The 26,781-nt window shown below is 37.8% G+C and overlaps 3 protein-coding genes across 3 annotated transcripts; 2 read left to right on the top strand and 1 right to left on the bottom strand.

The window, feature by feature from the left end:
- The first annotated feature begins 7,238 nt into the window (after nt 1–7,238).
- Nucleotides 7,239–13,482, top strand: LOC104234942 (uncharacterized). Its single transcript, XM_070167148.1, has 10 exons — nt 7,239–7,394; nt 7,500–7,613; nt 7,711–7,776; nt 7,994–8,161; nt 8,296–8,409; nt 9,564–9,635; nt 11,576–11,659; nt 11,769–11,869; nt 12,337–12,421; nt 12,948–13,482. Exons 1-10 carry the CDS (start codon nt 7,317–7,319, stop codon nt 13,329–13,331), a joined length of 1,266 nt encoding a protein of 421 aa, XP_070023249.1. The 5' UTR covers nt 7,239–7,316; the 3' UTR covers nt 13,332–13,482.
- A 1,035-nt stretch (nt 13,483–14,517) lies between these two features.
- LOC104234943 (kinetochore protein NDC80 homolog) lies at nt 14,518–20,547 on the bottom strand. The gene is made up of 4 exons (XM_009788598.2): nt 19,321–20,547; nt 17,571–17,817; nt 15,163–15,309; nt 14,518–15,022 (listed from the first exon to the last, which is right to left on the bottom strand). The coding sequence occupies exons 1-4, from the start codon at nt 20,457–20,459 to the stop codon at nt 14,807–14,809; spliced, it is 1,749 nt and encodes a 582-aa protein (XP_009786900.1). The 5' UTR covers nt 20,460–20,547; the 3' UTR covers nt 14,518–14,806.
- Nucleotides 20,548–25,541: 4,994 nt separating this feature from the next.
- LOC138873638 (uncharacterized) lies at nt 25,542–26,520 on the top strand. The gene is made up of 3 exons (XM_070152115.1): nt 25,542–25,871; nt 25,937–26,118; nt 26,253–26,520. The coding sequence occupies exons 1-3, from the start codon at nt 25,542–25,544 to the stop codon at nt 26,518–26,520; spliced, it is 780 nt and encodes a 259-aa protein (XP_070008216.1).
- Nucleotides 26,521–26,781: the final 261 nt, after the last annotated feature.

Here is a 26,781-nt window from a genome sequence, read left to right as displayed (position 1 = left end):
AAAATCTGAGAAATGAAATACGTTGTGAGTCGGGTCCCAGAATATGACCAATGCCTTTATGATATCCCCTCTGGGATTAATTTTCAGCAACCCAGCGAGGCCTCCCAAGTATAGATTGACCGTGTCTCGCCCTGATTTGCCCAAGTCATCCCACCACACGTGCAACTCCAAAGGGATCTTGTTCATAATTGTTACTGGTAAATTCTGGCTTGTGCTTTCTGCACATTTATTAAGGTGATTAATCATGATTTACTTTATTTTGAATCAAAACTGACCTTTTTCAGATTTTTTTTCTAAAACCAAAAGCCCAACTTTGCAAATACGGCCTTTCAGCACTTTCGGAGGGAGATTTTAAGGTTGTGTCTGCTAACTGGCCAAAAATTGGAAAAAGATCAAAGGTGGTTGTTTATGCGAAATCAGTCTTCCGACGTCCCTTTCGGGAACATTCAGCTATTTTTGATAAAAACGGCATCACCTTACCTATTTACAGTAAAATAATTTTTTTTTTCGTTTTGGGCTATTTTTGGCAAAAAGAAGTTGGACCCGATAAGGGTTGCCTACGTATCTCACACCCTGTGAGAATCAAACTGACGTAGTTCGGCAAATAAAACAAACTATTTTTGAAAACAAGATTCTTTTTTCATTTTATTGGCAAAATAAACAAACTATTTTTGAAAACAAATCATTTTTCTTTTCCTTCTCCTTTTTTCTTTTTTTTTTTTTTAAAAAATAAATTTCTCAAAAATTCGACAGAGTTTCGGCACTATTTGGATATTGATTTTTTTTTCAAAACAGGCGATTAACTCTCTTTAATCCTCATACTGCTATTTCTCTTTCCTCAAAATATTCAAAAGCCGGTCAACATGCAAGTCCGAAGCAAATAAATGCACAAGTAGCAAGTAAGATGCATCAGGATGGTCTTTTTCATTTTTGGTACACCTGTCCTAGACGGACTCAACCCCTGTGTTGAGCCTCCAAAGTCAAATGCACATGATGCACACAAACGTTCCTATTAGGGATCCGACATGAAGCTGAGTTATTCTAGGTTCAAAGCCTGGGTATTTGTTCTAGACTGTGTACCCGAGCGGACAACTCGAGCCGAGGAGGGGGCTACGTACCTGGAATCAAAAGGCCATCCGGCTTAGTAACTTGTCCGAGCCTCTTTCTTATTTCAAGGTATGACACTAACATAATAGGGAGTCTCGACCAGCGAGCACATCCCCGAATGTGAGAAGAAAAGGGTTTCGTAGCAGTTTATATACAGTTCAGATAATATCAAAGCGGTAAAAGCAGTATTTAGCACATTAGGCCCAAACATGTAAAAATCAGATAATAAACAAAGCCAATTATAACAATTATTCCAAGCTCGAATTCTCGAACCCTGAACCAGAAGTTCTGGGTTACAGTCCCCAGCAGAGTCGCCAAACTGTCACACCTCCTTTTTTCCTATACCCCGAAAAGGGTATAAGGGAGTTTTTTCCAACTTAAAGTGACAATCGAAACGGGATTCATTTATTATTAAAAATTCAGAGTCGCCACTTGGGATAATTTATGGTGTCCCAAGTCACCGGTTCAAATCCCGAATCGAGGAAAAGATTGACTCTGTTTTACAGTCCGCGAACACAGAAATCCGGGTAAGGAATTCTGTTAACCCGGGAGAAGGTGTTAGCATTCCCGGGTTTCGTGGTTCTAGCACGGTCGCTCAACTATTATAATTGGCCTATTATCTGATTTTAATACATGTTTTAGCCTATGGTTCAATTTTAACTTATTAACCGCTCTTATTCATTTTTAGGAAGATTGCAACGTCATTTAAAATATGTCTTGAACCACGTCACATAAATGCACCCGCGGTCCACGACACATTTTATTTAACGTTGTTGGGATTTGGATTTGGGTCACATGAAATGCACACCCGAGTTTAGGAAGGTAATTTCAAATTACGCGCCTAAAGCAACTACGCATTTTTCAACTTTGCGAGGGCCATAGAAAATTCACTAAATGGCATGCCTCGAATTCTAAGGATTTAAAATTAATTAAATGAGGGCCATGAGTTTTGATGTTTTATTGTGGATGGAGTAGTATAACTTGATAAGTACAAAAGGCCTAAAGAAATGGGTTAGCTACATGTATATCACTGGAGCCTTTTGTTATAGCATACTACAATTCAGAAAGGTGGAGTTGGCATTTATGTGAAAATAACAAAAGACAGTTGCCAGCTTTGGGTTCATCTCCATATCATCTTCAAAAGACCGATTTTCCTTTTCAAATTCTAGAAAGAAACTAACAAAATTTTATAACAAAATAATGAATCTTAAATGACCATATGAGCACAAAAAAAATCATGCTAAGAACTATTCGGATGAACGAGAAGGAACTAAACAAACATGAACATACCAAAATGCATTTTAAACTTGATTATAACAAAGAACACTTAAAGTAATTAATTTATTTAACACTATGCTAAAGAGAAAGTTGTAGTATCACCACTGTAATGTCTACAGTACCATTTTGAAGCAGAGGAAGTTGAATCTTCACATGGTTAATTTAAGAAAATATGCAGTCAATAACATAAACTGAAGATAAGATCCTTCCACTAACGCAATCTATTTTTTTTTTACATCTTAATGTTGACAAATTGTTCAACTTCATATACTTTTTTTAATTTCAAAATATGAACATGGTGCTACATGAGCTTGAAATCTAAATGTAAACAAAACAATACCTGCTGGTTACAAGTCATGAGCCAAGAAAAATAAAAAAAAAAGTAAAAAAGAAAAAAGAAAAAAAACGAGACAGAGTTATGAACATACTAAAATAACGTTAACATTTGCAAATCTCAATTCACTCAATCAAAGAAACATCATTCATGCGAAAAGATTAAATACGAAAGAAACTTTATCAAAAGAACCAAATCAATTTGCTTCTGCTTCAATAAAGATGCTCCGACATTTTTTAACTCAAGAGCTTGAATTACATACTTACAAGAGAGTGAATTCAAATGAATAAAATCTGAAAGTTGTAGAGTCAATACAGCAGCAACAACAAAATCTCTATCAACTATTCTTCAAACCCAAGATTCAAGGCCCGAAATATTGAAAGAAAAATTTAATGAAAATTTTCAACCTAAATTTCTTTCCTCCCCCTCTCTTCTTTTTTTTTTTCTTCTCAAATTTTATCTTCTATTTATAGGAAAATTTTCGAGATTTTTCAGATTTATTTTTAAAATATTTTATTATTTTATTATTTTTTAATTAAAAGAAAGCCCACTTACAAATTGCTTTTATTTTTTTATAAAAAACAATCTCACCTTTCTTTACTTTTATTTTTTAAATTCTAAATTTAATTACTTTTATCTTATTTAAAATCCCACTTTTTTTACTTTTTAAAAGAGAATTCCACTTATTTAACTTTTCTTAAAAAACAATCCACTTTCTTTTGCTTTTATTTTAAAAATGCTACTTTCTTTTACTTTAATTTTTTTTAATTTTCAGATACCTTTATAATTGTTTTTTAATTCCAACTTTCTTTTACTTTTTATTTTTTAAAATTTCCACAAAACTTTACTTTTATTTTTTTAATTTTCTACTTTCTTTTACTTTTTAAAAGAGAATTCCACCTACTTTTACTTTTATTTTTATTTTTTTAATTCAATACTTCCCTTTTTCTTATTTTTTTAAATCACTCCTAAAAAATTTAAAAAAAAAATAATTTTTTTTCGGAATTTTTTTATTATTTTAAAATAAAAATAAAAATAAAATAATAGTAATAGTAATAATTCACCTTTTAAATTTGTATTTTTACCCTATAATAAAAAGTGTAACAAATCTAAAAATTGTAGGTTAAAACCCCTAAAATATTTACATAGAAGAAGTGATAAAAAATTAAATATTATCAAAAATTAGGTGCTCACACTTGTATTTACCGATTACAGAGTACAGTTATAGCCCTCGCTAGTGGGAAGGTAGAACTAACATACTGTTACCGATTTTCCTCGAGTAGGGACTACCGTTATATTTGACTTCTTGCGAAGAAGTCCACAGTTATACCGATTACATGATATGTTGATTGAAACCTCCCAAAATGTGAATACTGATATTATACAGTGGTTACCGAGCTTATTACTGAATTGTTAATTATATTTTACTACAAGAAAAGCGTGATAAGACTGAAAATTATTTATTGTTCTGAAAGGGCATTTTTATGTTGTTTTCTGTTTGATATACTAGCATGTTTTATGACTTGTCCCTAAATTAAAAACGGTTGTGGTTAAGTGTTATTACTCACTGAGCTAGCGACTCATTCCCCGCTAATTTTTTTTACAGAGACAATAGTTGACGCAGGCGAGGATCTCGTTAATTAAAGCGCACAGGTTGAGAATTCTTGGTGAGCCTCGCACTTGTTCGCGTGGGCGGAGATTTTTATCAATTGTTATGGTCTTTTCTTTGAATTCTTAGAGTCTCTCCATGGTCATTCTTTTAGTGTCATGAGTATTATTTTGCTATTAGCCTTATGTCGAGTATCATTCTTTATCATCAAAGTCGGAGATAAATTAGTATTTCTGGTTGTTAGTGGGTTGATTAGTAATGGTGAAGACTATTTTGGTTAATTGATAAGTTGTCGATTGTTGAATTGCTATTAGGATGTTTGGTTGCTGATTTGAGATAGGGAAATTTTTTGGGATAGTCAAAAAATAGGAAAAACTCTGTCCGATTTTCTGTAAAATTACCGATGAGGCTTATTTGGGAGCACTTGCTCCTAAGCGTCGGTCACAATCCTAAATTGGGTCGTGACATCCTCGCATAAATACCGGCAGTCCCTGGTCTGGTGGTTGTTGGTCCCACTATACTTGCACCATAAATTAGAATCCCTCTGACTGAGATCGAATCTTATTGGCTTTGGGAACAATGCTTCCTTAATGTTCCTCATTGCCAATACTAATTCCACCACACTGATGTTGGAGTTGTTGTCAGATAACCTAGGGTAGGTAGAGTCTCGGGAGCTTGATACCTCTTTATCCTACAATGATCTGCTATTCCAGCCTCGATCAGCTCTCCTATCGGTAGCGAATCTATCCGCCGATCGAAGACCTCTACCGCATCTTTTGGCCCTTTCATAGGGCAAAAACCGACCTCTAGAGGACCATCGATCTGTGTCGAAATCATTCTTTGATTTCTCCTTATTATTCTCCCGATTCCGACCCTTGGTTGATGTTGGGAAACCTAGATGGTCATCCTCAATTCTTATCTTTGACTCGTACCGGTTGTAAACATCCGCCCATGTTATGTCCTGAAATTTGAGCTGACTTTCCTTCAATTTCTGAGAAGCATCGGGAACTTCTCGGATTCAGCCCTTTAGTAAATGCTTCAGCTGCCCATTCGTCCGATACGGCCAGTAATAACATCCTTTCTTTCTAAAATCTGGTCACGAACTCCCCCAGCAATTCGGGTTCTCCTTGTGCAATCCTGAATATATTGGCCTTTCGGGCCTGTACATTCCTAGCCCCGGCTTAGGCCTTGATTAAAGAATCCACGAGCATCTCAAAGGAATCTATTAAGTGCTCGAGTAAAAGTGAATACCATGTCAGGGCCCCTTTCGTAAGGGTCTCCCCAATTTTTTTTAGTAAGACCGATTCAATCTCGCGCGGAGCTAAGTTGTTCCCTTTCACCGCCTTGTGTAGGTGGTGATGTGCTCTTGAGGATCCAAAGTCCCATTATATTTCTGCACGTATGGCATCTTGAACCGCTTAAGGATCAACTCTAGTACCACGTTTGGTGTGAATGGCAACTGGATGTATTTCCCTCATAAACCGCTTGAGTTCGGTTTTAAAGGGGTCATTCTCATTGTTATTACCGGATCTGCTACCGTTCCCCTCCCTCCCCCCCCCCGCCCCGTCGAAGCCGACTTCGCCCCTCGGGGTGTTATTTTCAACCCTCGGGGTTGTTTGGTTTGTGGGAGCACCGGGGGAAACTGAACCTCGTCCATTCACATTATTGGAAGCGCCCGACAATGCCTGCCTCAGTTCCGTCATGACCTAATCCTATCGTGAGAGGTCACCCATAATAGCCTTTTGTTGCTCCCTCAGGATTCTTACTGTTTTAGCAACATGTTCGTCCTCAGCATCATCAGGAGTTGCCTCTTGAATATGTCGTGGATATTTCCCGCCATGGACCGGCGTGGTCTCATCCCCCTCGTTGTGGGTATCACTGATCGAGTTTTCGTGTTGAGGCTGATTTCCTTGGGCTTCAATGTTGTGTGCGACAGTGACATCGTTATTTGCCATTTTTATGATTTTTTGCTAAGAACAAAGAATCAAACAGGTTAGTAATAGGTGCAAAGATCAACTCAATTATGCAACTGTCTAAGCCCCACGGTGGGCGCCAAGCTGTTTACATATAAAATGGTACAGTTGAATTTATACGTGGTTTATAGACAAACGAATCGATTTGATCCCAAAATGATAAATAAATTAAATGAGGATGTAAGACTTAGCGGTGAAATCGAGATAAGACAGTAGAGAGTTTGGCTCCGGGAGCAAAGCTTCCGAAGGCACTAATAACAATATTAAGAAGCAAGAAAATAAAGTGTTATTGAGCTTTAAACACTATATAGCGTAAATTTGTCAAAAAATTCATGTCCTTACAATGGTTGTTGGAATCCTTATCTGTAGTGTAACCTAGGGAACAAGGTCGTAGGATCAAGCCCTTCTTGGGCCATTGAAGAATGTGTAACGGCAGACTATGAATGACATATTCTCTATAATGAATTATATATTTAATACTGCAGAATTTTCTTCATTGAATGCTATCGGATGACATGTATTCATCTGTCTTCTTGAGCAACGTTCCCTTCGGGGGCTTCCCGATGCCAGCCGAGACTGCTGCCCCAGTCTTGACTTCCATCTGTCTTTGGTTCCATGTGTCACTCTATTATACAAGCATTTAATATGAACTCATTTTACCCTATACACATACATTCATTGATAATAGAAAATATCTTATATACATAATACTTTAATCAGCTGTATGAAGTTACTTTTTATTTTTTATGTTAATAATCTTACTTCTAATAAATAATTACGTGTAATTAATCATATTTAGCTAGTTGTTTAATAATGTAAAAGTTCTTTTTAGAGTGCCAAATGGTTATCTTGACATATTTTTTTCTTCTGTATGATTTTCCTGAATGGAAAAAAGAATCTAACAAAACCGAACCGGGGCGGTTCACGAGTCACTTAATTAAGGACCTCTACTGGCTCTATCGTTGGCTGGTTAAGGGAGAAGAAAATATAGTGAAGAAGCAGAAACCCCTAAAAAATGGCGAGCGCCGTAGGGGAGAAGACGGAGGAAGAGCTCCGCAAAGAACTCTTTGAACTGAATCGTCAACAACGCGAGGTCCTCTCTTTCTCTTTCTTTCTCTGTGTGTATTCAATCTCTTTCTGTTTGCTGGATTTCTAGGTTTTTCCCCTTTTTGTAACCACTATACTATCTCTTGACTAGATAACTGAGCGGCTTAAGGATCCAAGAGGTCTTCGCCGCGGTGGATTCTCCGGTGGCGGTGGTCCTCGGAGTTTTGTTGCCAACGGCGGCCGCCAACGTGGCCTTGTTAGACCTGTAAGTTCTCTCCTCATATCCTTTTTGATGAAGCTTCCTGTTAACTACATCGTTTTCGTTTATTGAGTTTGGTGTTTTTGGCTAATTGGTTATTTAGGCGGAGAGGAATGATGCAGAGGATCAGCCAGCACCTAAAAGGCGTATTTCTTCAGCTGTTGTGAAGGTGAACACTGAATATTGGATAATCCCCCGCAAGAAAATTACTAATTTGCCTTAAAACCGTGTTGAATGGAAATGAGCGGGATAAATATGGACAATTTATAGCCAAATTGCAATTTTTTGTGGGATTAAGGATATGTTGTTGTGGTGGTTGTTATTGGCTTCGTTTCAACTAGAAAAACAAGATCTTTTGTTTTTATTGGATTGATTTTTGAATTCAGATTGAAGAGGGGGAGATTGCTGACGATGTCTCTGGAGCTCCAACGGATGCAAATAAGGAAGATTCAGCTGTCGAGGAGGGAAGTTCAAGGGAGGCACATGTCAGACAGAATGAGAGAAAGCCATCCAATTGGCTTCGGAGGGATGGCAATCAAAGACCCTCAAAAATGGTAAACATGGATGGACACCTTTTTGGGGGCCATGTATTCTTTTTGTTAGTCCTTTATTCTTCTTCTTATAGACAATGGTGTGTTTCTGGACATTGAAGACATTGAATTTCATTCGCTTTAAATAATGTGTGTAGGATTCTGATGTTCCTCCACCGGAACCTGTGCCGAGAGTGTTGCCAAAAAATGAGGATCCTAAATTGGTTAGTAGGAATAAGAGAATGTTGGGACAGCTGCTGGGGACCTTGGAGGTGAGTATGAAGTTCCTTTTTCAAGGTTATGTATTTTGAACCTTCAACTTGTTCTAATGTGCCTATTTGGTTGCTTTAATAGTCGAACTGCTATAAATGCCATTTCCTGGGGATATTGTTTGTGCTTAATTTCATAAGTTGAAGAATAAGTCATCCACATAATATTGTTTAAGCCAGTGTTATCAAAGGCGAAAAGCGCAAAGAAGCTCTAAGGTCTGATGGGGCTTTAGCGCAAATCACAAATAAAGCATGAGCTTTAATGAAAAATGGTTCAACCGGAGAAAAAGTAAAAATTTATATATGTAGTCCAAGACCAATAATTATAAGCATGAATAACACATATACAGACAACAAAATTGAAAAAGAATTATGATAAAATGAAATATCAATTGCTTAGTCTTAGTGTCGCCTTTTTAGGATTACGGTCATTGGCAAGGAAAAGTATGCCTTAGAGCCTTGATGCGACACTGAAGCGCCCCCAAAGCGAAGCGAAGCGCTCAACATGTTTTGAACCTCGCTTCAGGGCTTAAGCTCGCTTAAAGCGCGCCTTTGACAACACTGGTTGAAGCGACGTTGGAGCAGTACTCAATCACCTAAAAAGGAAAAGTTGTTTTGCAATTCTTCCCTCAGGGAAGTTGTTAATAATTGCACAACAAGAAAGTGTTTCTTACACTACATACAACAGCAACAACAACAACAAAAAATTCAGTGTAATCAGTGGGGTCTGGGAAGGGTAATGTGTACGCAGACTTTGCACCACATGCAGGAAAAGAAAATTCTATTCTCAGTCACTGAAAAGAGGTAGAGGTATGGTGTTATTACTTATAAATCTCCTGGATATTATCACTTAAACTTGAATTGGTAGCTGCAGACCAACTCGAAGTTGAAGGGACTCATCACCCAAACTCGATTTCTACTTAAGTAAAAGAAAGGGTGAAGATTTTTCAAGATCAATACAGAGAAGGGACTTAATAATTAATGATTTAGCATCTTTTGTTCTAAATTTATCAGGTTGATAATATCTCCTGGATTTGACAATTCTCAATTTAACACCCTCAGTACTTGAGCTGTACAATCTTAATTCTGTTTAGCGTGGCGACACTTTGGCTTACCTACCTTTTTCTCGAATTTGTATATGCATGGAATTCTCTCAGAAGTTCCGAAAAGAGGACATGCAGCTTTCAGGGAGCGAGGCTTACATGCGGAGGTCAGATTCTTTGAAAAGGGTGAGTACTCTGATTTTATCATCTTTCTACTGACTCTACTTGAATGTTTTATTTTCTAACATATAATATAACTTTATTTGAGAATGTACATTTTACCTCTATTTTATTTTTGTATAATATTGGCCTGAGATGAGCTTAAATGGAGTGACATGTTCATTGAGGATTCTTCGGCCAACCCTGACTTGAGTTTGAGATTGAGGTGTAGTAGTTGTTGTATACTTTATTGGAGGGTGAAAAATTAAGGTACTGGCTGGGATAATGAAGTTGTATGTTTTTGAGTGGAGATATTATTTGTTGGTACTAGTTTGGTGGGGGCTTGAGTTCAAATTTGAATATTGAGTAGCCGGGAAAATTGAGTTTACCTACGAATGTACGAGGATTAACCTTCTGATTAAATTGATTCTAACCTTCTTTTTATAGTGGTTCTCCGTTCTCACTTTAGTAATCTTTGAACTTTGTCATTCGATGATTATCCTGATGAATTTGGTTTTTAAAAATATTTGAACCTAAAAATCTTTATGAATTCCCAAATTCCTTGAGACATCTAAACATATCTTAAGTAGGACACTGTACTCATTGAAAATAATATATCTTAATTAGGATACTTATGAGTCCGTGTGGATGGGGGCTCTGGTGTATCATATATTTTGCTTTGACATGTAGTTTTTATCATCACTACGTTGACTGCACCGACACTTCAAAATGAGTTTACGGGTGCATGTTTTCTCTTCAATCCACACTGAATCTTCTACCGCCCATTATTCTACGAATTTAAGTTACTCGGACTCGGGTGCGGGTGTCCGGTACGGGTACGGATCTAGAGATCGGATCCTTCATGATCTAAATTTTAGGATTCGAGGATATGGATCTAGGTACGGGTACGAGTGCTGGGATTCGACAAAAAATAAATTAAAAATCTAAAAATACAGCTATAAAGATATGCATAAACATGAGAGATTATATGGAAAACTTACATGTAACTTGACTTCTGTAGAGTATAGTAACCGAGTCTTCTGTTTTAAGTTGTAGGCAGGCATATAAATAGTATAATTAGGTTAATTAATAAAATTTGTTTATTTAGAGCATATAGTTATTTGTAATATTTATGAAGTTTACTCAAATGAAAAATGCGTGCCTCAAAAGAAACTTTAGTTTACTTTGATTAAAACTCTAATTATTTTTGGTACAATTAAAACTCTAATTTTTATAAACTTAAAACTCTTGAACATTAGTATATGTAATGTTTATCTCATAAACCAACGTGGCAGAATATGCGTAAAGATGGTCAATTCCTAATTAGTCTCTTAAGTCTTATTCTCCATTGTTCTTCACAGCCGCGTCTTCTTCTTTCCTTCTCTGAATCTTCTTCCCCAACAAAACCTTTTCGATGTCTCTGTTTTTTCCCAGTACAACACGACCCATTCGAGTTCTCCCCAATAAGCCTCAGTCCAGTAGTCCACCACCCATCTTCAGCTTCTCTGCCCTAAAAAAAACACAGAAGCTCTTGATTTCAGAAACCTGCAGCATGAACAAGAAGATTGACCAAGACAAAAAGCTTCAAAGGAGACAAAAGGACTAGTATAAATTACTACATAGCAGCGGAATTGAAGGTATTTCGTTTCCCATCTCTTCAAATCTTTACTTAGGGAAATCAATTCTCAAAATTTTCCCCAAAATTTTGGTCAACACACCCGATCTCGTCTGACCGGATCCGACATAGATCCCACACCCTTACTCGTGTCAGTGTCGTGTCGACACGGGTACGGCGCCCAAATTGCCGAGTCTGAGTAACTTAGTACGAATGCATGCTTTCTCTTACAATCCACACCTACTACTTTTCCCCCTCCCCCCTTCATAAAGTTTGAAGAACGGAGGAAGAAACAGTTTGTATAATGATCATAAACCTTACTCGAGGTACTTTTGACACAAAATAATGCCAGGCTGAGCAAAGGGCGCGTGAAGAAAGTGAGAAGTTAAGACAACAAGAGCGTGAGCAGCGTGATGAAAAGCTGAAAAGAGATTTGGTGTGTCTCAGTTTTAACATTTCCAGCAATTCTTGCAATCAACTTTTGTGGTAAATTCTTAGATGAGAAACATAACTTGCACCTGTTTTCTTTATTTGTCACTGTGAAGACTCTTCGAGCACGTCTTGCTGCTAAAGCTGAGGAAAAGAGGTTGGAATTGCTATTTCTTCGGTGGAGTGAGCACCACAAAAGACTAGCCAATTTTATAAGGTATGTTGCGTCGGCTACATCAAATCTCATATGTAGATGCATCCAGCAATGAAGCTTGTCGAGGCCGTGCCTGAGAAAGCAGGTGTATGGGATGCATTCCTTTTTTATGCGAACCCCTTAAATTTTTGAGATCACCATGGAGTTAAAACTTTATTAGAAATATTTTAAGGGTGGCCTCCTCTCTTATTCGGCTGTGTCCTCATCTGCACTATTTTAGATGCTGTGACACAGTGAATTTTTCGTGTTAATTCTTGCGTTTTCATTTTGCAGGTTATTTCTTATTTTGGTCCAAAATGTCCATATTCACAATTTTATTGACGCGAAGATAAGTTTCTGTTCATGTACAGAATGTTGAAGCTGCTAAATGACTGAAAAAATCGTACTTGCAGCTGTGTAGGGTGATCAATTATCTATCCTGGTAACAGTTCATAACTTCTCTTTATATCTTTTTGGCTTGATGTTTTCAGGACCAAAGCCGAGCCTCCGATCTTTTATTCTTTTGCCAAACCATTGGAAGAAGATCCAAACTTAGTTGAGCAGAAAAAAGATCAGGTAAATATCACCCTGCACATTGTCGGTTGCATTATAGAACATTCACTTGTGAAATTGTATGCAGCAAAATCTTCTAATGCAAAAGTTGCACACATCAAATGCCCTTGTTGAGGTGGCAGACAATTATGTTTGTGTGAATACAGGAATATAGTGACCTTGAAGCTTTAGTGTGAATTCCTCTGGGAATGCACCGGTGTTTGTTGGGAATTTTCCCTTCTTCCCAACCCTCATCATGATTTTCATAGGTGAAACATTCAAAAGTATCTTCTCACCCCCCATAAATGCCACATCACGAACTTTCTTGTCTGCATAACTCTTCAGCCTATTCTGAGTTGTTCGAAGTAGTTCTTGAATCAACTTTATCTTCTTTGGGGGGGGGGGATACTGTGCAGTTCTTGATCTGAGCATGCAAGACTACACTATTGGAAATTACATCAAAATTACCTCAAGACTGATTAATTATTGGACATATATGAGGAAATATTATCATGTTCACAGATCATTTAACCCATTTTTTCCTTTTCAGATATTCCAAGAATGGAAAGCTGCAAGGAGAGAGGATTTGTCGCTATACCAGAAACAAATTGCTGAACAATATGTTGCAAATGCTGAAGGGGAGTGGAAAAATATTTTGGAAAGGAGAGCCAACAGAAATCCAGCAAACCTCCAAGAGACAATGGACAAGGAGCTAGAGAGTCATAGGCTTGAGAGTGGACCCAAGACTAGAAAGATCCCTGGTGTTAGCAACAATGAAGATGAGGATGTTGAGGATATCAATGTTGCGGAGGACGATATGATGGATGATGTGCTTGACCTGGATGATAATAACCAGAGGAGTGATGAAATTGTAAAAGTTGAAGCAGGTAACGGTAGTACACAGATTGATAACAATGATCAGCCGAAGATATGAATCTCTTATCTCTTTAAAGGTTTAGTTTGTGTTTGGTTTTATTTCCCTTTTGTTTGGCTTTTATGGTAGTTAGTATATGTGTTGCGTGTCATTCTGATTTCGGTTTTGAGGAATTGCCCTTATTTATATTAAAACTTCCAATTTTGTTGTACTAGCTCATTGTCTGATTAGTACATTTATGGCTAAGAAAAAGAAAACTGAGCTGCTTTTCTGTGACACCTATATTTGAATGTTTTATTTGTGCTCTATGTCAAGATTAATTGTCAAGGGTTGTTGAGATTCAGCATGGAGTTGTTTGCCGGATGCATGTAATTTGTTAGCTCTCACTATCTACAAAGTCCAAGCGTGGAATGTGACAGCCGACAGAAAACGTTGCAAACTTGCAATACATATATACGATGAGTACTCACACATTAACGAATTTTTTTTTTAAAAAAAAGAACAAAGATCATGCTTTACCTTTTTCAATTTAGTTACCAAAAGTGGATATTCAATTGAAATTAAAATTTTATAAAATTTGCTGTCAAGTCGATAGAGCTCCAGAATTTAGAAACAGTATCATAAAGTGTGACACATTTCCATCCAGTAGGCCATTTCCTCCAGAGTTTTAGAAGAAAATATCTGGCTGGTTCAGTTTTTGCACATCAGTGATTTCTACAATTTCCATTTTTCTGTACTTTCGCCAATTTGCTTTGAGTGAGGAAATTAAAATTTAACAATGTCCTACCTACATAACCCTTCCATTTGAAGCTACAGTAACAACGAGCGCCACCTATCTCATTTTATCTGACGCCATTTTCATTTTAACCTGTTGAATACATCGACATTGTTTTATATTTAAAACTTTTCCTTTAATCCTTAATAACTTGCTCTTGAAGCCTGCAAGCTGAAGTTTACTCCGATATCTCATTAAAATTTCTGCTAGTAGAATCTTGTAGGGGAAATTATCGATGTCAATTGTATATTAGCCTCCTCACCGGCTGACAGAAAAGAAACACTAATGTTGTTTTCGTCTAGCCTGATCCTACGAGAATTTAATAATCAAAGGTAAAGCCAGTGGTTAAGGATGAGATTTTATCAGCAATAGTCTAATAAATTGCTTCACCCTTCTAAGACCTTACCAAGGGACACATGCTTCTACATCTTGTAAGCATAGAGCTATTTATGTTATCAACACTCCTTGTTTACGCATCAACTCCATCAATATTCGATAAAATTCACTATCCCAAAAAGAGGATCACAGACTTTGTACAATAAAATTTGTAAAGCAAACTATCTTGATATTGGGTCAAATGTATCAGGGAAGCGAGTAAACCATTGCAAAACCATAGACTAGGAGTGCTACTAAAGATGGTAAATGCTTACCCGCACCGGGCATTTACACCTAAATATTTATATTTGACTAAATATTAGTAACAACTAAGAAACATAAGATAATTAAAGAGAGAACTGTAATTGTTATAAGAGGCTTAATATCACCGGCTTGCAACAGACCCAGGTAAACCGGCTTTATGCATATCCGCTACAGCCCCCGCAGTTTCTGCAAGAGCATTCTTCATCGTGGCAATTTTTGATGTAACAAACTCTTTATATTTTGAAACTGTATCAACAACAGCAAAGAGTTCAAGAGCACAAGTCTGCACCTCTTCCTCAGTTTGTGCAATTATTTCCTGCAATTTGGCATTTGATGCCTTTGAAAATAAAGATAAGCCAATCAGAATCAAGATTATACATCTAAGGTAAGAAAACTCCACAAGTTCACATCTGTCGGAGGACATTTGTAAGTGATGCATAGCAATATAAATCTTGTTTGAATTGCAAATAGCCTTACTTTCAGAAAATCCGCTGCCTCTCTTTCAACCAGATCCGACTTTCGAGTCTCTGTTTCAACTTCCTCAGCCATCCTTCTGGCTTCTGCTGCACACCTAGATATGTAGTCCTGCTTTTCCTTCTTTAATAAGTCCAATTGCGCTTCCAGCTGACACATCAATCATAAAATGATTTGGAAATAGTCATGTTAGGCTTCAAGTGCTGTTAAAAGGCCATAACTATAGCAATGATGGAAACCTTCTAAATTACTAGCCTTGTGTTTATTTGAAAACAAAATCTATTGGTGTCTGAACCTGATAAGTTTATGTGAATGGATACAACAACAAAAAACCAGTACAATCCCACAAGTGGGGTCTGGATAGGGTAGTGTGTATGCATACCTTACCCCTACCTTACAAAGATAGAGAGATTGTTTCATGTGAATGAATCTATAAACTAAAACAAGGTAGGCCTCAAAAGGCATTGTTGCACATAAGGGTGGCAAACAGCCCGGGCCCGGGCCTAAACGGGCCTCACGGACCGGTGCTATGTGGGCTCGGGCTTCGTGTGCCGGGCTTAAACGGTCCCGGGTTTCGTGGGCTTTTGGGTGTAACCAGACCGGGACCATGAACTAATGGTCCCAGGCTATGTGGGTCGGGCCCGATCCTAAACGGGCCTTGAATATTTTTAAAAAAAAATTATCTAAGGCAATTTCTTGTAAATTATATAGCTTATATATATTATATATACTATATCTATATCTATTAATATATATATATACTTTATACATTGCTTATATATATATATGTGGGCCTATTTATTTGTTTAAATTTTTTATCTAAGGCATTTTCTTGTAAATTATATATATATATATAGGGGCCTGAGTGGGCCTGACTTTTTCTTCAATTTTTTTTTATCTAAGGCAATTTCTTGTAAATTATATAGCTTATATATATATATATATGTGGTGGGGGGGGGTAAGTGGGCCTGGCTTTTTTTAATTTTTTTTTTATCTAAGGCAATTTCTTTAAATTATATATATGTGTGTGAGCCTAAGTGGGCCTGACCTATTTTTTAAAAAAAAATTTATCTAAGGCAATTTCTTGTAAATTATATAGCTTATATATATACATATATATATAAAATTTAGATAATTTACAAGAAATTGCCTTATATAAGATTGTATATATAGTAGTATAGTATTATAGATATACTAAGTATATAGTATATAAGCTATATTCGAATTTCGATATAATATTAGCTATATTACGACGTATATATATATATATATAACATTATATATATTAAGATGAACTCGGTATCAAAGTTGCAAATTAAAGTTTACATTTAATACTTCAAATTAAAGTTCAATGCCTTCAACATAATACTTCAAATTAATCTAACAAACTAAAACATTAAGCATAATACGTCTAATAATTTTAAAATAACACAAATTATCTCAAATCAACTTAAAATCTTAAATACGAATGTCTGGAGAATGCGCAAGACAACTCTTTATATGCCTCCTTAAATAGCCTGTGCCCTCCAACTTTGGACGATGAGTATAGACTCGACCACAGTTCTTGCACTTTATTATGCAAACTTCTTCATTTTTTTCTACCACATTAAAGTGTTCCAAAACAAATGGACGCAATCTAGAATCACCGGGCATGATTTAACTTGAATTAAGAATTTGAGTTTGAGAAATGAGAGATGAGTGAAGTCTTGAATACTTCAATTTGAGTTTGAGAAATGAGAGAGATTGATAATTTTGTGAAAAAAATGAAAGAATGAGGGGGTCTTTATAGTTGAAAATAAGGAAAAAGTGTAATTATAAGAAATTTGGGGTTAAAACAAAGTTAGGGAGGTTAAATGACTATTTTAGAAAGCCCAAATGGCTATTTTTGCACGCCAACGGCCATTTTTTAAATGTTGCAACTGCTAAAAAAAGTTTTTAGATTTTTTTTTTAAAAAAGTAGTCGTTGGGCCCGTTTGAGCCCATTTAGGACCGGTTGAACCGGTCCCGGGCCCAAACGGTCCTGGTCCTAACGGGCTTCTTCAATGAACCGGCCCACTTGGGCCTCAAGCCTCCTGGTCCCGGGCTTAAACGGATAGGCCCGTTTAGGCCCACTACCCATATGGGCTCGCGGGTCTGGGACGGGCCAGGGCCTAACCGGCCCACTTGCCACCCTTAGTTGCACATCCCGAACATATCAATAAAAGAAATCTTTCAAGCTGATAGACCTTATGTCATTAAATTTTGTCAGTAATGGTAACAGTGCCTTGTTTATTTTTCAAATCCAATCGTTGAAAGGCCAAAATAGTTCAGCTACGCAAAGACACACACATGCGCACAAGAGGAAAAGAAACACTAGTACTCCATAGCTGAAGAAAAAAGATATAAGGCAATAGGATGCTGGCTACACTTACATTGTCAATGTGAGCCTGAAGAGTAGTTAGACGATTCCTTTTTGACTCTATTTTGGAAGCCTTCTCAACTGATTGTTGCTGGAGAGTTATCAACTCTTCCATTTTCATCATGGAACTCTTCTTCATCTCATCTTCAAATGATGCAAGCATGGGTTTTAATGTTGTTTTGTAGTCTATACCTAAGACCTCCGCTTCTGAGGACCCTTGGGCATTCAAATTATACTGAAATTCATTTCCTAGCTTTAACCTGAAATTTCAAACGAGATTATCCGTAGTCAATCATCAAGGAAAATATGACGGGCAACAAGTAGAAGGAAGCTCTACTTTAAACCAGAGAAAACATAAACAAATATACTTGCTCATCTCACTTTGATCGACCTAGCTCCAAATATTCAATCTAAACCCCTCCCAAATTATGATCTATATCATAAAATTGTAGAATTTTTCCACCAACAGTTCAAATTCAAATATTCAATGTGACGCCTTTTCAGCCAATTGTCTGCTTTCACATTGTGAACTCTTCTTACAAAATTCAATATAATAATCAATTCAAAGTTTTCACTCTCAGACTCCAAAAGAACTAACCCAGGTCATTTAAAAAGATACAGAGGAAGTATAACTTATGGAAAAGAAAAAGAGGAAAGATTTTTCAACCAGCAACAAGAATGTACCGGTAATCTGAGAGACAAATTGTTGCATATAGGCACTCTCATTAGAACTTTTTTCACAAGTGCTACTGGATATTTGGTCCATGAAATTGGCCAAATTAAGAGAGCGATGCAATTAAATTGAATAGATGATGTACCTGAACTTTCCACAATTCAAATCTGTTTCACAAGTAACACTAGGGTGATCTGACAAATTCAGGTGGCTATACAAGAGAAACAAGGATCTTCATTTCTCTAGATAATGGGATAATAATAGATTAGAAGTAAGCATATCTCGAGTTCGAGCCCTGGATATGGAAAAATCCTTGGTAGGGAGCGCTTCCCCCGAATGGGGCCCTACGCAGCGCGAATCCGGATATAGTCGGGCTCCAATGCGGGTACCGGACACCGGGTGGGAAACCAAAAAAATATATATATCTGGATGAAGCGACACAAAACGAAAAAACAACAGAAAATACCATCAATAATTGCCGTATAATCCAACAGCAAATAAATAAGATATCATATGTGAACATGTAATAAAGGATATTCTTCATGAAAGACCAGGGTATTGATGTAAATATGAAATTCAATTCCAACACAGCATTTCCAGTCAGGCATGATGCAGCCTTAATTTCTAGCAAGAGTGATTGGAAAAATTAAATTCGGAATAGTTAGCCTTATAGCCTTCTGACTAGCATAATGTTCCTCATTCATGTCTCAAGTGAAAGTTGGTGGAAACAGCAGACGAGCTAAGTTGTGATTCTCATACATCACAGTAAGCAAACTGCAATCCATTTATCAGTCACCTAAATTATCTGCTGAGAATCCAATATGGAAGCAATCGGACGCTAAACATGTTGCAATGGACACTTCCACTATTAACACTTACTCATACTCTTAGAGCTCCATCTAGTCCAACTAAACTAGCCATAGTAGTAAAATAAATCCATGCCCAAAGAATAATAAACCTTAGATTACTAAAAAAATTAATTACATTCTGTCAAATGTATTTTTTTTTTTTTTTTGATAAGGTTTGTCAAATGTAAATTAAGTCAATTTTTTCTTTAACAAGAATAAACAACAGGAGAGAGTACGAAAACCTCCTGATAGATTGGTTGCACTCGATCATTAGCTCCTCAAGCTTCTTGTACATGTTCCCAATGGCAGAGTCGAGGTCCCAACCCTTCTCCTCCCATTCTATCCTCTGGTTCTCAATATCTGCAATATCCCTTTCCAAAGCATGCAACTCCCTCTTCATCCTATCTGCATCCCTGGGATTAATCCCTTGCTCCTCCACCTTCTTCTTCAACTCCTCGTTCTCCGCATAAATGCTCTCCTTCTCAGCAACCTTAGTCTCCAACCCTTTCACTTGCTCCTCCAACGACCTCTCCACCGTCGTTATACGCCCTTGTAACTGTTCAATGATAGAATGGAACTTCTTGACATCTTCCTCCAACGCACTCTTTTCATTCTCCAATACCTCTCTCTCTGATGGCCCATTCTTCAATGCCTCCAACTTTGCCTCTTGTGCCTTCAAATTCTCCTCCGAAGCATTCACATCCGCAACCAACCGCGCCTTTTCTTGTTCCAACTCCAGCATAAATTGACTATCCAAGTCATCCGCATCTTTATCTTCTCCCCTAATGTAATGAGAGTAATTCTCAACAGTATACCTAAACACCTTATTCTCCGAAGCAAGCTGTTGAGCTCGGGTACTCAACCGGTGATCATCAAATTTACCGAGCTGAACAAGCCAGTGAATCGCTGCAAGTAGACTAGGCCACGAATGAGGCGTCCCAGGGGCACGCAATGCAGATTTGTTCACTTTTACGGGGCAGTTTAGGCTTTTCAGTAGGGTTTGGAGATCATCGTCGAGTTTTTGTGATTCTGAGGGGTTAAGTCCAAAGCGAGAGAGGATGAATTTTAGGGTTTCGGTAATATCTTTAGCAGAAGGGAGAGGGGGTTTGAGAGTAAAAGGGAGAGAGTGAGAGGAAAGGTAAGCGTTGATCGTACGGATGGCGTTGAGTTGATAGGAGCGGTCGGAGATAGGGATAGCGGCGGACCGGGGGTTTACACCGACAGATGACGGCCGACTACTGGCGAAGCTTGCGTCGGAATCACGGCCGCCGGTGGCGATAAATTGCCTTGGGTCGTTTGCCTTCGTAGCGGTCGGAGTCGGCGGTGGATGTCGCCAGTCCGGTGCTACAGAGTTCGTAGGGCGTCGTCCGGCGCCTCGCATTGTTGGAGGATGCTACTGTTGATCTCTGTGGACAGTGAAGGTTTTTTGAGTTGAATTCCCGCTTTGCAATTGGGAAATGAGATGCGGACATATACCACTATTGAAGTCATACACTAAAATCATGTCTAAAGGGGTGATTAAGAGGAATAACATTAAATATTGTCCCCAAGTTAAATGTAGTTAGAAAATGAATTATTGAGAGATTTCTCTACCAAATGAGTGGAGTTTGTCCCGAATCATCAATTTAGCAAAGTAACATTAAATCAAGAAGAAGGCACAATTTATTTTGTTCAAAGTCAGCAATAAAGTTTTGAGATTTTTAAGCAAATCGCTAAATTATCATTTAAACTAAAAGTTTAATCATAAATATTCAACACTCAGACGATTTTAGTTGTAATTAGCTATTAAGTTTGAATTTTAACCCCGAACAACAAAGTTGAAGAATTGTAGTGGTCTTAGTGAAGAATAAGAGACAAATATATCATTTGGCACATAAGGGGAAGAGATAGAGTTAATTTATAAATATCACCAATTACAATGACAGTTAGCTACGAACCAATCTTATTAGGGGACACTCTATGCAATTTTTTGTGTCTGAAGTTGGGAGAGCGTGACTGAATTTCATGCGCCTATGACTAAACTTGCCAAAGCCTAATTTGAGACAATTTGAAAGAATTGTTCGTAGAATTTTAACAATTTTATACACGATGTAATATCTAAATTTACTCCAAATGAATTCAATTGAAACATAAATTTCAAATATAGTAAAAAACAAATTTCAATCATCATTTGTCAAAATAATAAACAAAACGACCCTATTTTGCAACAACGATGGTTTACCAATGTTTTTAAGATATTCCAAACATTAATCACTTAATTTAAACTCATTTTTCATTTTACGAATACATAACAACACTTTTCATATAAACTCGACTTACGCTCAGGGGTGGATACCAGGTTAACTGAACTCAGTATTTTTATTGCGGAGTATGAATTTATGTGTAAAACTTTATCAAAATTACAATAAATAGTAGATATGAAGTCATAGCAATAACAACCGAATAATCAAACCGTTCTAATACAAGTTTCACAACAAACTTACACCACTGACAACCCAAAGACAATACCCTAACAGGCTAGCCCAACCCCCGATACAAAGGAAGAAAAGCGCTCGACTCCCTCTTAACCATCCACCCTAATGTTCGATCTTCACACCTTCATATCTAAAGCCATGTCCTTAAAAATCCGAAGTCGCGCCATGTCCTGCCTGATCACCTCACCCCAATACTTCTTAGGCCGCACTCTACCTCTTCTCGTACCCGTCAAAGCCAAAACGCTCACACCTCCTAACCGGGGCATCTTGGCTTCTCCTCCGCACATGCCCGAACCATCTAAGTCTCGCTTCCCGCATCTTGTCGTCTATGGGAGCCACGCTCGCCTTCTCCCAAATATCTTCATTCTTAATCGTATCTAGCCTAGTGTGCTCACACATACTCAGCATACTCATATCTGTTACTTTCATTTTCTGGGTATGGGAATTCTTAACTTGCCAACACTCAGTCCCGTATCATAAGTCACGAGTCCCAATTCACAAACCATATTCATGGCACCTCGTGCCCACATTATTAATCACAATTACACGGACAACTCAATTTTAGAAGGTTGAACCCAAAAAATTTAAATTTTAGATCCGTCTCTGGTTACGTTTTTACTGGTACTTCTTAATAAGTTAAGTGCCTCTAAGATATACTTGCAACCAGACTTCATATCATCTATAGTCGAGAGAAACTTCTTTTAGTCATAGAGCATAACGTTTGGAGCAGAACCTTGGGTTATCTGTTTATAGTCAATATAATTAATTATATCTCTCTGGCTGTATCCCCAACTCCATTCGAAATTAACCAACAATGACCATGGGGAAGGAGGAGGAGAAGATAGTGTGTTTTGTCTGTTATTTGTTACAATTGATTACATATTAAATAACGGGATCTTAATACAAATAACTAGCCATATTCATTGTTTACTTTTTATAGTCATATACATATATTATACAATGATTATACACAATTATACATATATAATACATACATTATGCATATATTATACTTGCACCGACTATTTTTAATTTAAACGGTTTGGCAGATGATTATTTGGATTAATTCTTCTTAAATAATTTTGTAAACATGTGGGTACATATTAAATACCAATGTGCAAACAGGATGCGTCCTGAAACTTTTAAAAGTGAGAAACGGCAGTAGTTTAGGGCACCATAAGACAAACTAATGTCTCTAACGTCTCTAATAATAACTTTAAAGCTCGTTTGGATTGACTTTAAAAAAAGTACTTTTTAAGTGTTGAAGTTAATTTTATAAATAAGCAGTTATGTGTTTGGATAAAAGTGTTGGAGCTGAAAAAAATCTGTTGAAATGTTTGGTAAACAAGTGCTGATAAACACTTTTTCTATTAAAATGACTGAAATATATTTAAAGTTGTTAACACTATAAAGAAACTTATTACTAGTATAATATTTTATTTTAAATTTATTAATACAAATACAAAATAATTAATATTTGAACTGATCACCTAAAATAAGACTCAATCCGAATTGTATGATTATTGATATAAAAAAAAATATGAAATGGAAAGAAAACAATTGGTAAATGCTTTAGATAATCCCAGCTAGATGAGTGGCGGTGGACAAAAAAAATAAAGTAAAAACTCAAAATGTGAATCAAATCAAGTGTTACCAACTGAAAAAGAACCAGAAAGAAAAAGAGCAAAATGAAGAAATACAATGGAAGTCGCAGGAATAGAAAACGGGAAAGAATAGAGTTAAATTGGGATTTTGTTGTGAAGGACATTTTTGGAATAATAATATTATTAGGGATAAGAGGGTAATACTTGGTCAAAGATAGTTGGCTTTTAAGCTAAAAAAAAAAATTGGGATTAATCAACTTGTGGCTTTTGATTTTTTTTAAGCCAGTTTAACTTTTTTTAAGGTGTTTTCTTTTTCGCCAAACACTTCCAATATTTAAGCCAATCCAAACAGGCCTCTTAAGGTGATAACTCTATGACATTCGGGGAGCAACAATGCTCCACATGGTGCTGTAATTTTGGGAATACCTTAAGGGGTCGTTTGGTATGATATATAAATAAAAATAATCTTGGGATCAAATTTCAGTACCATTATATCGCTTATTTGGTTAATAAATTTGAGATAAATATTATAGGATTAAAAATAGTACCGAGATAACTTATATCTGCCTGAGGCTGAAATAGTAATTCTAAGATAAATTATCCGAAACGACTCATATATATATATATATATATATATATATATATATATAAGTTTGACAAACAAAAAAAAATGCTAGAACAAGAAGAGTCATGTTGCCAACCGAAAAAGGAACTCTTACCTAAAATCCCCACCATTTTTTCCCTTTTTCCATTTTTGTTAAAATTTATTTGTTTTACCATAACCTTTCAAGTGTTCATAAAATGTCAAAACTTTCTTCTTTGCATGCTTAATGCTTTTACTACCAAGTCCTAAATAACTCAAACATGCATCTTCTAGTGCCATGCTCAATTAATAAGTAACTTAAACACCGAGTATTTAAATGATAAGATACGTAAAGATTCATTTTTCGACAGTATGTGTAACTTAAATAAAAAACAGGGGGAGGTTTACTAACTTTGGTGTGAAATATACTTCCGTAGAGATGCTATTTGATATCTTTCTATATCACTAAAATCAACAGAGAAGCAAATTTATTTAATTAGTATCTACTTCATCAATAGCTTATACCTTTATATACTCCAAATCTATATGAAACTATTTATCTTTCAGAAAAATTAATTTAACTATTAGTTACATATTTTTATAAGAATAGACATGACTTGTTAAAACCACTAAATACTAAAGTTATTTTTTGAAAAGTTACTAAAGTTGATTATTCGTATTTTTTGGTACTCCTACCAATCTCCTACCAATCTAACGGTAACACTGCCATTTCCACCGGCAAATTTCCGCCGGCAAATCTCAGCGCCGGCGATTCGTCCAGATGAACCAGGTAAGTTCGACCCTCTCTTTCCCTCTCCTCTCCTCACCTTTCTCTCTCCTTTCTTTCTCCTTTCTCTCTCTCGGGTCTCTCTCTTCCTTTCCCTTTCTTTTAACCCTAGCAGCAACTAGGCCGGCGACCGGCGACCCACCGGCGCAAGCTATCTTCTGCTTTTTCGGCCCAGCCATACCACCCTCCCCTGTGTTTCCCCTTTCTTCAAACCTTGCCTCGGCGTTCCTCTAGTTCTCGGGCAGGCACTGTTTTCCGGCGACCGTTCTGGTGATAGTCCTCCCCATTTTACTTGGCCTCGGGGTTTGCTGTGTGTGTTGCAGGTACCACTGTTGGCGGCTGTTTGGTGACGGGTGGGAGGTGCACGGACAAGCATAGCGGAGCAGGCCATTTGACAGTCACAAAGGGCTGGACGTCGGGTTCCAAAGCACCCAGGTTATATTTGCGGGAATTGCTGCAGCTGACTAGGCAAGCGCGAGGCATACGGGCGAGTAGAGCGGAGCATCTCCGGGTGCATCAAGTCATATTCCCAGGTTCTTTCGATCGGGAGTTGGTACCTCCCGTTTTCTTGTCTCTTTCTCTGTGTTAGATAATTTGTGGTTATCTAGTTAGCACCATTTTAAGCGTATTTTTAGTATTTTAGTATACTTGTAGTTGCAACCGGTTATTTTCTGGTTTGGGCCCGGGTTAGTGCCTCCCGAAGTCTGTCGTAGGTATAGTAGCCGCGGTGTGGGATGGTAGAGTAAGGTCATGTCCTCGAGGGGTGTCGGGGGTGAGAAGGGGGGTGGGGAGGGGGTCAGGGGTTGGGTCGAGAGGAAAGGAGGGTAAGGGGAAAGAAGGAGGCTGTAGATTGAGGATCGGGTCGTGGAACATAGGCACGCTGACGGGTAAGTCTATTGAGTTGGCAAAGATTCTCCAGAAGAGAAAGGTTAATATAGCTTGTGTCCAGGAGACTAGGTGGGCAGGGTCGAAGGCGAGGAATGCGGACGAGTATAAGTTGTGGTACTCTGGAGTCATGAGGGGTAAGAATGGAGTGGGTATCTTGGTGGATAGGGATCTTAGAGAGTCTGTGGTTGAGGTTAGGCGAGTGAATGATAGGCTAATGTGTATTAAGTTAGTCATTGGTGAGTGCACCCTCAATGTAGTTAGCGCTTACGCGCCGCAAGCGGGCTTGGATGAGGAAGTTAAGAGGCGCTTTTGGGAGGGTCTGGATGAGATTGTGCGTAGTATTCCTCCTACTGAAAGGTTATTTATTAGAGGGAATTTTAATGGCCATATCGAGGCAGCTGCTGGCAGTTATGGCGAGGTGCATGTGGCTTTGGCCTTGGGGATAGGAACGGAGGAGGTACTTCACTGTTAGACTTCGTTAAGGCTTTCGAGCTGGTGATTGCGAACTCAACTTTTTCGAAGAGGAAGGAGCATCTGGTTACTTTCCGAAGTTCGGCGGCGAAGACTCAGATCGATTACCTTCTCCTCAGAAGGTGTGATAGAGGGTTGTGCAAGGATTGCAAGGTTATCCCGGGAGAGACCCTCGCAACTCAGCATAGGCTCTTAGTGATGGACATCGGCATTATGATGAAGAGGAAGAAGAGGTATGCTCGTGGCCGACCAAGGATTAGATGAGGAGCTTTAACCAAGGATAAAGCCTAGGAATTGGAGGGGCGGTTATCTACTATGGGAGCTTGGAGGAGTAGTGGAGACGCGAGCACTATGTGATCAACTACAGCGAACTATGTGAGGAAGACAGCGAGAGAGGTTCTAGGTGTATCGAAGGGTTTTCTGGCAGGCACCAAGGAGACTGGTGGTGGAATGACATAGTCCAAGGTAAAGTGGAGGCGAAGAAGGTGGTGTACGCGAAGTTGGCAGGGAGCTCAAGCGAGGAGGAGAGGAGAGCGAATAGAGAGAGGTACAGAGTGGCTAGGAAGGAGGCAAAGCTGGCGGTTACGGAGGCTAAGAATGCAGCGTTTAGCCGTATATACGAGGAACTAGGGTAGAAAGGAGGGGACATGAAATTGTTTCGGCTGGCTAAAGCGAGGGAGAGGAAGGCCCGGGACCTGGATCAAGTGAGGTGCATCAAAGATGAGGATGGTAGAGTATTGATGGGAGATCCCCAGATTAAGCGGAGATGGCAGACATACTTCTATGGTCTTCTAAATGAGGAGGGGGACCGGGATATAGCGCTAGGTAACTTGGGGCATTCGGAGAATCTCCGAGATTTTAGGTATTGCAGGCGCATTAGGGTTGACGAGGTCGTG

This window comes from Nicotiana sylvestris, chromosome 1, assembly GCF_000393655.2.
Source record: "Nicotiana sylvestris chromosome 1, ASM39365v2, whole genome shotgun sequence".
Classification (NCBI taxonomy): Eukaryota; Viridiplantae; Streptophyta; class Magnoliopsida; order Solanales; family Solanaceae; genus Nicotiana; species Nicotiana sylvestris.
Note: the sequence above shows the minus strand (reverse complement) of the source record. Positions and strands in the feature narration are given on the sequence as shown.

What these genes read in the sequence shown, in the direction of transcription:
- LOC104234942 (XM_070167148.1), top strand. Translation starts at nt 7,317, where the DNA reads ATGGCGAGCGCCGTAGGGGAGAAGACGGAGGAAGAGCTCCGCAAAGAA. An exon ending in TTTCTTCAGCTGTTGTGAAG is followed by an intron (nt 7,777 to 7,993) that starts GTGAACACTGAA and finishes TTTTGAATTCAG; the next exon opens with ATTGAAGAGGGGGAGATTGC. An exon ending in ATCAAAGACCCTCAAAAATG is followed by an intron (nt 8,162 to 8,295) that starts GTAAACATGGAT and finishes TAATGTGTGTAG; the next exon opens with GATTCTGATGTTCCTCCACC.
- LOC104234943 (XM_009788598.2), bottom strand. Translation starts at nt 20,459, where the DNA reads ATGCGAGGCGCCGGACGACGCCCTACGAACTCTGTAGCACCGGACTGG. An exon ending in TGCAACCAATCTATCAGGAG is followed by an intron (nt 17,818 to 19,320) that starts GTTTTCGTACTC and finishes TTGAAATTTCAG; the next exon opens with GTTAAAGCTAGGAAATGAAT. An exon ending in TTCAGGCTCACATTGACAAT is followed by an intron (nt 15,310 to 17,570) that starts GTAAGTGTAGCC and finishes TTGATGTGTCAG; the next exon opens with CTGGAAGCGCAATTGGACTT.
- LOC138873638 (XM_070152115.1), top strand. Translation starts at nt 25,542, where the DNA reads ATGAGGGGTAAGAATGGAGTGGGTATCTTGGTGGATAGGGATCTTAGA. An exon ending in TGGGGATAGGAACGGAGGAG is followed by an intron (nt 25,872 to 25,936) that starts GTACTTCACTGT and finishes ACTTTTTCGAAG; the next exon opens with AGGAAGGAGCATCTGGTTAC. An exon ending in ATGATGAAGAGGAAGAAGAG is followed by an intron (nt 26,119 to 26,252) that starts GTATGCTCGTGG and finishes GATCAACTACAG; the next exon opens with CGAACTATGTGAGGAAGACA.